This window comes from Xiphophorus couchianus, chromosome 1, assembly GCF_001444195.1.
Source record: "Xiphophorus couchianus chromosome 1, X_couchianus-1.0, whole genome shotgun sequence".
NCBI classification, from domain to species: Eukaryota; Metazoa; Chordata; class Actinopteri; order Cyprinodontiformes; family Poeciliidae; genus Xiphophorus; species Xiphophorus couchianus.
This window is the reverse complement of record NC_040228.1, coordinates 18,431,002-18,442,588: the sequence shown is the minus strand read 5'-3', so window position 1 is coordinate 18,442,588 and position 11,587 is coordinate 18,431,002. Positions and strand designations below refer to the sequence as shown.

General features: G+C 38.9%; 1 protein-coding gene across 1 annotated transcript in view; it reads right to left on the bottom strand.

Annotated features, from left to right (window-relative positions):
* Positions 1–4,931: 4,931 nt before the first annotated feature.
* The window catches only part of b4galt5 (UDP-Gal:betaGlcNAc beta 1,4- galactosyltransferase, polypeptide 5), a 42,684-nt gene continuing 36,028 nt past the window's right edge, over positions 4,932–11,587 (bottom strand). The window contains exons 8-9 of the mRNA XM_028016121.1: positions 11,460–11,561; positions 4,932–10,527 (exon numbers count right to left, since the gene is read on the bottom strand). Of these exons, the coding sequence (XP_027871922.1) occupies positions 10,380–10,527; positions 11,460–11,561 (250 nt within the window). The 3' untranslated portion in view covers positions 4,932–10,379. The remainder of the gene's footprint in view (positions 10,528–11,459; positions 11,562–11,587) is intronic.

Below are 11,587 nucleotides of genomic sequence, written 5' to 3'. Positions count from 1 at the left end.
TATGTCATTAATATACACTGTGCGGCATATGGGCCAGAAGAATCTTAGGAACGGCTGCACAGCTGTCACAGACTCCAATAAATTAAAACACGCAGGAAGTTGTACTCACTCAATGTTTCTCAAACAGTTAGGGAGCATCTTGCAAAAAACAACAAACTGTCACTGCATGAGACGGTAATCGCATCAAGCAGACTCAGCCCAAATAAGGGCATGAGGTGAAAATGTGAGAGATATTACAATGTGTGCCACATCAACAGCTGAGATTCTACATCAATGAGTGAAGCAAGCAAGAAAGCGAGATGTGAAATTTAGCTGCTCTTGCAGGCCAAAAGCTCCGTCAGCAGGTCTTCTGTGGGCCGTCAGCACATAGCTTTAAAAGACAACATTTCACGGAAACCAGAACAGGATAAAGTTATTCAGCATAATGAAAGCCAGAGGCTGTACATAAAAAAAAGACAGTGCTGGAAGCAAAACATGGAGCGGATGTAGGAGGCTGAGGTCAATGGAAAAAGAAAATATAGATATACAGAAAGGGGATACAGACCTGATGTGTGGGCAAGCTACAGCACTTCTGTCATGATTTATATATCTCAACATGTGGAGGAATGTTTTCATCTTCTTACAGGATCTACTTGGATGTTTGTCTTTTAGCAACCTTCCCATGCTACCTGAAATTAGCATGGGAAGTTTAGGATTTAGCCACACTAAAATATCAAACTTTCCCCACATTCACTTTTGTTGGGGCAACATTTATTGCCACTCAATTGCTCTGGTTACAGTACTCTGCATCATCTTTCTACTCCTTTTATTTTCAGAATCAAACAATAATGTATTTTAATGTAAATTTATGTGACAAAGCCAAATTAAAAAATCTAACTTTGAAAGGTAGAACAAAACATTTTACTTCATTATTTTTAAGTTGTCGTCAGACGCTACCTAATTTGTTGTTGGAGTCCACCTTAGTGTACGTTTACCACAAGTGAAGAGTCTATTACTTTCAGCAGCCATAATCAAGACTAGATTTGATTTCTGGAATCTGGTTAAGATTCTAGTCGACTGAGTAATGTAAATATCCTCTGTTAGTAATTGTTTGTGACAGTTGCATCGTCTTCACTTGCTTTAGTCATGCTTGGTTTTTGCCCAGTGGGTTTTTTTTCTTTTCTTTTTTTTTGCAATATCACAATTACTCTTCCACTTACCGTGGAAGAAACTGTGCTTCTAAATAAAAGAGGGCCCTCCTGTTAATTGATGCTTTAGCAAGAAGGATTGGATTTTAAAGTAGTGGAGCATTTTAACAGGGGGTTGAAGACAGATGATTATATGTGCTGTAGGAACGCTACGAGGAGATGCAGTCAGAAGGACACAGAGCAGAGTGAGCGGGCATGTCACAGTCAGCTGAGAAAGAGGCAAGCTGAGAGAACAAGGCAGACTCACTGACGAGGAATACTCCCGCTGACAGACAGGGATGTGACAAGAGCGGGCCAGACAGGGGTGCCAAAGGATGGACACCAAGACAGAAAGCACAACAGTGTCAAGCACGATGAACGACGTGGGAGGTGGAAGTATAGATGTGTTTACAGCCTCCTCATTTCTCAGCTGTACGCCTCGTGTCCTGACAGGAGAGCCACAACACATGCTTCAGAAAAGAAAACGCTTTCCTGCTAAGTCTCAGAAACAAGCGAGCTAAAGCAGGGCTAGCAGCAGCCGCAAAGGTTTAAACCCCAGGGGGCTGAAGCAGCTGGATTTCCTGCCAACCATGGCAAGAGGCATAACACAAAGGTTTGTCCTGTTTGTGACCTGGAGAAGATGCAGCATGAAGGGGCAGAGAGGGTGATGAAAAGGAAGTGCATATGGGGAAAGGTGGAGGCAGCAGATTTATTTTTTCTAATGCTAAATAATGATAAATGGTTATGTAATGCCAAAATTATGTGGCCTACACTAGTTTTGTTGCATTCTCTCCTTTCTTGTTTGTGTTTACATACAGAGTGCCACGAGGCATTGTTGCTCTGTGTTAATGAAACATGATTTAATGCAGCTGAGAGCAAGGGTCTTTGAATTTATGTCAGCTGCAACATTCAGTCCAGCAAATTCTACACGTTTTCACATTCTGTGAAAGATAAAATAGTAATGAGACAACAAAACAAAAAAAGTGTAATTTTGGGATTTTGGGGGATTTATTTAGGTGTCTAAAGTAGCTTCCAAATGAAAGTCTTTTCAAAAAAAAGTCTGTGGCTTTGGGTTTTATTAGAAATGACTTCCTTCAGAGAGCATTTCAGATATGCAGGCAAATTTCTGAGTTACATTTCATGTTCAGTGCAGAATTATTTAGCTCCCCTCATCTTTATCTCACCACAACATCAACTTCAAGTCATGATATAGTCAGAGCTTCTAAGAAATAGGAAGTCAAGAGCTTTTTCACACTTTTTTTTGCTTTTAAAATAAAAGTGTATTTTTAATGTACCTTCAGAAAGAAATACATTTGATTGCTGAAAGTAATAATGATTGGAGTGGACCAACCAGAATACTAGATGCCACAAAGGCCCTCCAACCTCAGAGACTTGTAGTTTATTGACAGTGATGAACCAACAAATGTTTTTTTTTTATTGATAAACATTTTACTTTATTTTTGTTGTTTAAAAGGGGGTGTATTTTGCTTCTATTCTGTTTAAACAAACTTTCGTTAGGCTTGGTCAGCATAAAAAACAGTTCTTGAAGATAGCCTTCACCTAAGATCTGTGGAAGAGTGGGTAGTTTTAGTGAACCTTTCAAATCATTCAGAAAGAAATTAGTTGCCAATTGACATACATACATATGCTTTGGTTTTACCAGCTAGAAATTCTTATGTTATATTTTGTTTATAAAACTAATTTAGACTTTCTGTCAAGTCTCTGTGAAGAAATAGAGCAGTGTAGCAGTGCAATTGTTATGTCTGATCTACCTGCTTGGCAACTTTAACAAAAGGTATGCATCATTACTTAAGGGAAAAAGATTGGGGAATTCCCACACTAGAGGGCTGTTGACCTGTGTGTTTAAGAAAATCGGCTGTTTTAAAACGCTTGCTTTAAATGGACAGGTCATCAAGACTAGTGAAAGACCAAATCAAGAAAACAATTGACTTTAAGTCGATAGAAATGTGACCCATATGACCTAAGTTTAGGGAAACCCTCCTAGATCCTGCAGAGTACATGTTAATCTGGAGGACTGATGCAAGCTGCTGATAGTCAATATATAATTTTCTTTCCCAGCCAAATAACCAAATGCTACATCTTCTACTCAAACTTCAAACTTTATTGCAGATTGTAAACAGAAAGCCTTAAATTATGGGAAACTCGAAGACGTGTTTGTTTCTTTCTTTATACACAAGGGAAGGAGCACAGAGGACGTGGAGAGAAAGGGAGGGATAATTATTCGGCACAACTGAAAGCTACAAATTCTGAAGATCCTGATGCAGGTTTCGGTCTGAGGCGTCCTGTAGGGAGAATTGGACTGAAACAGATAAGCAAGCGGTGCACAAAGGCTGAGGCGCCACAGATCATATCAAAGCCTCTGAGTGGCACAACACTCCAGGGATGTGCGTGGATGATTCATAATGGTTATGCATGTGTGTGTGTCCTTGCATGTCTCTACACACATGCCAAGGAAACTCTTGAGATCTTAAGAGCTGCCCTCTGTGTGTGGCTGACAGCTAAGTGATACTGCTGCAAGCATGCCACAGCCTTATGTTTCCCAGATTCCATTAAGATGTAGCTGCACTGGGCTTCTTCGTCTTTATCAAGTTTCTTTTTTTTTTTTTTTGAAATACACCCATGCCATACTGTTTCTTAACAGTTCTCATTTATAGATAAATAGCCTTTTCCATGTTTTTGTTTTAAACTTATCGTGGGGAAGGATCCATAGTTCCTGCAAATATTCTCAAAGCAGCATCATTGTGTCCAATCCCTGCCACATAGCATTTTCTTTTCCGAGAGCGTAATTAAATCATTAGCTGTCACTTCCGTTAACCAGCAGAGATGCGCATCTAATGTGCTAAACGCCACAGGGCCGGAGCTCCTCTGATTCAATGAATCTTAAGTGAACTCTAGTGAAAGCATTTCGTTTTGCGTTTTATTTTACTCACTGGGTGAGTAAAATAAAACTACCAGGGCTGCAGGACAAGAACAAGCGTCACCTCTGTTTCTGGGTCCGGATGTGCGTGCTTGGTGAGGGGGTGGTTCCTTTCAGGGGTGTTATGAGGCGACATGGGTGTTGAATAGGACAATTATAGAGAGTTCGCAAAGTTGACAGGAATCTGTTCCCAAGAAGGGGGACATTTTATTTTAAACTGGATTAAAAAGAGCTGTGTCTCTGAGCCAAAAGAACAGAGACAAACAAACCTTTGTTAGGTCGTCTAAGAGGGGAAGTGATGCTGTTAATATCTCTGCTGTAGTGCAAAGCTCCTCAGTGACTGTGCAAGCATGCACTCCTCTTAACTAAGTGAAATAGGGATCCTGACATATATCACTGTAATGTATTTAAATTAGCTTTATGGAACATTTAAGTTTTGCATCTATTCCACCATAATCACCCCCCATTATCCAACCAGGCTTCAATGGAGAGCATGGTTCAAATGAGATTTTAATACTCCTATTTTAGCTATTACTGGCAGCTTATGTCCCCAATTGTGGTCAGTGCATGTATAGTTCCTAGTTTGAGCAATGAAGTGAAACCTAAACATCAGTTTAACAGGAAGTTGCACATTTATGCGTGTGCATATGCGTGAACACTCTGCACAGTTTAAGTTAAAACCACATAATTTTTTCCACAGCATTTAATAGGTGAATCTATTCCCCAGAACCCACAGTGTGGGTTCTGGGGAACTCTACACACTAACGGACAACAAACAGACAAACAAAAAACACCCGCTCTTAAAATAAAAATAAGATGTGCAGAAAGACTTTACAAGTTTCCATTTTATTGGTGTACTTCTGACAATAACAATGATGGTATAAAAGAAAATCTCCATCATACAAATTTCAATAATCAAATGATAATATGCCAATACACAAACAGATCCACATAAGGCTGACATCAAGTTTTGACAAGTGGCTTCGAATGGCTTCAATTCAAGGAGACGGGTCTCTCCTTACAATCAAAGAATAAATATTTTGAAGATATTTTAGTTATCTTGTCTCCTTTTCTTCTTAAATAGTTCATACAAAAAAGAAAATATCCGTGATTATTTTTATGTGGATTGTGTCGCTGGTTTGGGTGCCTTTGTTACTTTGCGATGTAAGACTTCTTTTTTTTTGGCTTAAATAAATAACAAAAAACAAACTATCTTGCAGCGCTTTCCTGTGACCTCCACCTAAACTCAGATGCCGTCACACTCAGAGATGTCCCACGGACATTCTGCACGTGCGAGAATCCGTGCCGATTTACAACATGATACGCTTCTCGCGTTTGCCACAGCAAGTTAAGCATGGTGGAGACACTGGAAGTGCAAAACTCTGCGATTATGAGAGAAATTTTAAATCTTATGGAAATTTTTTTTTTCTCAAAAAGAAGAAAAGAAACAGCTTGTGCTTGGAAGCAGTGATGTAAAAACATTGATGTGTAAGCTCCACTAGCACTTAAATGGCACCAGATAAACCCCGAGCCAACCCCCCCCGTCCCTCCCCGCCCTCCTGAAGCCTTGTTCTTTATGCTAGCATCTGTAGTGATTTAAGACCTTAATAGAATTTCTAAAACACTACACACAACAACGATATTTACAATGATCATTTTCTTGATATGCACTTCTTTTTCAATTTAAATATTCTTGCTTATAAAAAATAAAAACTCAAGTGAAAAAACAAACAAAAAACAAAAAAAAAACAGAACCAAAAAAAAAAAAACTGCAATAAATTAAAAAGCTTTAAGGCTGCCAGTCTTGTCAGATGCCCAAAAAATGGTCCCTTCATTTAAACTGGCACAAAACGGATTAGGACAGGTGAGATTAAGATATGAAGAAGCCTCTTTAGAGAGTCTGTGCCTGCTCTCCTCACACTGTAATCAAATATTTACCATTCTAAACACAAGTCCCTGGTGAGTAAACTAGTGGCCAAAGCTGTTCAGTAGTTTCCAAAGAAAATAAGTGTCGAAAGTGTAGAGCTGATGCGGCTGCCTATCGTGTATGGTGAACATAGAGCCTAATACTGACTCTGAAAACGCAGAGGGCCTCTTTAGGTCGAGGGTGTCACAGTCTGAATCTTCACCTGAACACACACACTGAAAACCATTTGGCTTTTGCTATATGTCCATTTAGCTTTCAATTTTAATTTAAAGCAATGAAAGTTTATATATATATATATATATATATATATATATAGTTGTGTTTAGAGATAATATACAGCGTATCATGTAAATGTGAGGAACTACGCGGAGAACTTGCCAGCTGTTCACTACCAGGAAAGAAAAACTTCATATCAGTGCTGGTAAACAAAATCCAAAACATAAAAATACAAAAAAAAAAAAAAAAGAAAACTTGAAAAGAAGGTTCATATGGAGGATGGTTGCACCTCTGAAAGGTTTTAGCCATTTCACTCAAACACACATGGAATAGAAAACTTAACACAATTGCTTGCTACTGTCCCTAACTTCCACTGGGCACCTCCGTAATCTGGAGCGAGGAGGTTTGCATGATTCGTTTCTGAAAATGAGCCACAGCTCTTTCTAAACACACAGATGGTCTCTGAAGTGTAAACACCACTGTTAAAATTCCAGGCTGCGGTGATTTCAAGAAACAAAACTGATTTTACTTAAGTTTGCGTCCTTAATTCAATACTTTGATGAAGCATATTTTTGATTCAGTTTCAGCTTTCATTCATTTTAGGTTCAAATCTGCCATTGGTTATTGTGATTCTGATAATGTGAAACAGAGGTCAGATGTCCTGATGGGATTCTTTTACATCTGTGGGATTTAAGTTAAAGGAGCAATAGCTATTCAATATCTTGTGAAGAAGTTAGAAAGAACCCAAACTCAGTCAGAAGATTATATGTACTCTTGTGAAAAAAGCTCTTCACTGATTGGAGAAAATAAAGAGGCACCATAGACGTAACAAAATCTGGATATTTCTCCAAAACCGAAGACATACCAAGATGGTAACTTGTCACTGTGGTTACCAATACCCTGACAGCAACCCTGAAGGTGCTGCAAGAATTTCTGGCTGGTATTGCTTGTTCTCCACATTTGAAAAGAGTATTCTCCATATGTGCAATGTTTGTTTTTGTAATGCCAATGTCTCCTAAAATGTTTCATAGTTCAAAACTTCGACTATTGTGCTGCTAAAGATATTTAGAACAACCACAACTACACACCACCACACTGAAGCACAGTGGTGGTAACATCATACTCTGGGGGATTTGTATTTGTTTTTTGGCAAAGGTGGACGAAAACATGATTCATAGTTTCGATTAACTTTGCTATAAAGCAGAAGATGAGGATAGATTTCATTTTTCCAACAGTAATGTGATTCTAAGCGTACTTCAAAACCAACAGGAAAAATACCTCACTAAGTTTTTGAATGACCAAATCCACAACTACTGTAAGTGTGACAGAAAATATAAGGAATCACAGGAGCTGGAACATGGATAAGAAATGTCCTCACAGTCTGACTAATTTATAGTAGATTTGGAGCAAATTAAGATGTGACATGCTCCTTGCAGACTTTTTTTTTTTAGTAAAGTAATTTAGAATGCCTCATTGTTTTAATCAACAGAAACCTTGTATTTGAACAGGGGTGTAAGCACTACTGAGATCTGCTAGCATAACAATTCACACATGGGTTAGTTTAACATGGCAGCATGAATAAATTCACTGAATGATATCATAATAGTATCTAGCCCACATGATGAATAGACTAAATGAAAGAGCCAGAAGTCTCAATAATGTTTTTTTGCCACTCAGTATCACATCATGTCCTGGTAAAATTGGCTCCAGTAAGTACGTCCCCCAAAGGGAGCTGTAGAAGGTCAGTACCATTGATTATCATCAGTGTAATGGAGGTGATCAGTGAAAGAAAGTGTCCACTAGCATTTTTAAAACTCTGTCTTGCTCTTCCTGTGGTTATCACACAAAATGGCCTCCTCCAACACCTCTGCTCAGAAGAGTAATAACACCAAGCTACAATATGGGTGCCATTCCATTTCATTTCATCTCATTACGGCAGTGCAAATGGCGCCGCTGCTAAAGAGAAATAAGATCTGTGTCTGAATGAAACGGAACTGCCCCCATTTACACAGAACCGAACCTCAGAATCCCACACTACTACACACAGCTATGTTTCAGTGCATCTAACACAGTCTGTCACTTCCTAAGTCATCACGTCAACCCGCAAGAAAAATAAAAACTGAACAATTAAAAGTAAGTAATTCGTCAAATAAATAGACAAGAGGGCCAGCCCCTATTAGTTTGTATTTTATCGTTGAAATCCAACAGTTTTTTTTCTTTTTCGATTACGTACATGCCTCCTAGGAGAAACATGTTTAGAAATGTATACAAGGCGATTTGTGTGAAATGATGTAGCTGCATGACAAGAAGACAGTGAAGAGTATATGTCTGTGTGATATCTTAAAAATGGAACTACATTGGTTTGGGGATATTTGACCCCAAAAACGAACACTGTTAAACAAACAGAGAGGAGCTGCTGTGTAACTTGAGAGGACCGTCAGTGTGTGTCATAGCACAGTGTCAGGCAGCATGCCTCTCCAAAATAAAAATAAAAATCTCTACATAGATCAACACTTCAAAGTTTGATTTAGACGAAGAAAAGCTTGGACATAAAGCCAATCAGTAGTAATCACACAACACCATCATTCAGATCATCTTTTTTTTTCCCAATCAGATCATCTTTTTTTTTTTTCCAATGCGAGAAAATAAGGGTCAATTTAACAAAAAAGGCAGCCAGAAAAAGGTTGCTGAACAGATAAGATGCTTGCAGCACCCTGGGTGGAGGAAGGCTGGCTACAAACACTAGACAAGTATTGAGATTCTGTAAACACCAGTGATGGTGACACAAGTCAAGTATCTGCAACCTCCAGTTTTGTGCTGTAAAAAAAAATTGAAGGTGAGTAAACATTAAGAACGTCTAAAAATAGACCTGCACCTATTTCTTTCTGACCTAGATTTACACGCTGCACACAGAGTGAGGTCTAAAGTCGGCCAAACAAGAGTTGGGAGACAACGTCTCCTCCTTTCCTGGCGACCAGACGCATGCAGGCCATTTGCATAGCTTGCCCTCACTCACACACAGATGTAGACACAAGGCAGACGTGAGTTCTGGGAAAAAAACAAAAAAACAAAAACAAGGGGGCGCCACGTTTTGCTTAAGCAAAGCTGAGCTCAATTTAAGGTTTGCATACGCAGTCACACCTTTTCTTTAGTCCAACAAGGGAATGCTAGCACCCATGCTATTGCATCTGTACAATAAGGAAGTCAGGGCTAAGTTCTGCTGTCTGATATTGCAGCTTATTGCTAACAGGATGAGCATTGCACTCCAACATACAGCCATTAGCAGGCAGCCAGAACATTCAATGAAACAACGCAAACACAAACATCACAGTCTTTAAATGGTATGTTCACAAGACGGAATACGAATGATTAAGGAAATAATTATTTTTTTTTACTTGGAATAAACTATTTCTCGCACAATATATCATCTTCTCTATCTATCTTTACTTTTAGATTTGGCATTCCTATTGCAGAACCAGCTGCATGAATCCACTCAACTGAAGTCGCTGCGTGGCGCTGTAAGGGTTGTGTGCACATGCAAATGTTTTCACAGGCTTACTGCATTTATGAAATCAGAAGAGCAAAACTAAAATCAAAGATCTAAGCTCCAACGCCCCCCCACCCCCATGTCAGCACATGCAAGTACATAATCCTGTGTGCATACATGTGTGGCCTGTGTGTGTGTGTGTGTGTGTGCGTGCTTGAATGTGTAACCTAATTCTGTAGTCAAGCACAACAGCTCAGGGCGGAGCTAATCAAAAGAGAAAATAAGGAACAAACTTGACAAATGGGATGCTGAAGGCCAAAATGGTGCAAAAGGCATGTGGAGACTGACGTGTACACAAGCCCAGATGAAGAGTAATGAACTGTGGCACGAATAAGTGCAGCATTTATCCCTACTTCTTTTTTTTTTTAAGATGATTTATCAAATCTGCTCATTTGAGTCTCCATTTCAGTTTTTTCTGTTTTTGCATACAAACAAACAAACACAAAGCAAAACAAAACAAAACAAAGCAAAAAAAAACCCAAAAAACTAAATAAGTCCTAAGCAGTGCTGCGACTGGTGAGATATGGCTGATGTCCTAAAGGACTTTTGATTCCCAGGTGTTTTTGCAGTCCAGCTCTGCCTACGTCAGTAGTCAGCCACAGGTGCAAGCTTTCTGCTCAAGCTGACTGTGATATTGGTGAAGAGTCGACTTCTTGAAATTAGGGGTGAATAGTTTAGGTTATTAAGACCATCCACTTTCTGTCTCTCCTTTGAGTGACGTAGTAGACTATACCTGTGAGTAAAAACAAAACAAAAACAGAAGCAAAATAAATCAATCATCTGAACAGCAGAAAACCACAACAGTACATGCACCAATTAGACAGAGGCAATATATGGTGAAATACAACAGAGAACTGGGAAACAATGTCGAGAAACAAACTGGTATAGATTAGCTGAAATAGTTAAAGGTCCAATGTGAGAAAGACCTCAAGAATTTATCCACATTTTGTCATGCTTCAATTGCAAACTTTAAGGTATTTTAGAGGCCCAAATATTAAAAATCCATGAATACGTGAAACTGCCTCTATAAAAGCTATAACTGCCTAATTAAATAGTTAAAACACCAAACATACCTTAATGTTCATTAATACATTCAGTGGAAATTGTCTTAGCACTACTGCAGAAGCAAGGTATTTTAACGTTTATTTCCAATCTGCATATTCTTTCGAATATTGCAGAAAAAATGCGGAAATAATTTTGTCTGATGTTGCACATAAAAATTCACTAGTACTGAGCCCTTAATAGGTGGGGATCCACTGTACCCCAAAAGGCTGATAGCTGTAATTGTAGTGAAAGGTGATACAGACTGTTCTCATGGAATTATGGATTTTAAGTTTTGGAAACCGTGCATTGTTTTAAATATATTTTTTTGTTTTCAAAAGAATAAAAAATGTAACTTAACTCTTCTTAAACCTTCTCAAAATAGCAATTGTTCCTGCTCATTTTATGTCACATATGAATCCAGCCCCACAGCATTCAAACACGTCACATGAAAAGTCTTTAAATGAGTTGAAATTCACTCAAAGTCACCACTTCGCCTTCTCATGTGACTGGCTTACATCACATGAGTGTAAGCCTCACTGGAGTTATCAACTCCTTCTTTAACCAAACGCTGTCTGGTGGATTTTGCCTTTGGAAATGAGCTATGTGTATTTGAACACCCACCTTCCCAGGAACTGGGCTTCTCCACGATGGTGATGCGGAATAGACATGTAGCGTCCCAGGTCTCCATATGGTCTGCTTACACTGTAATTGGCAAACTGCACCCTGTGCAAACAAATTTAATGATTTTA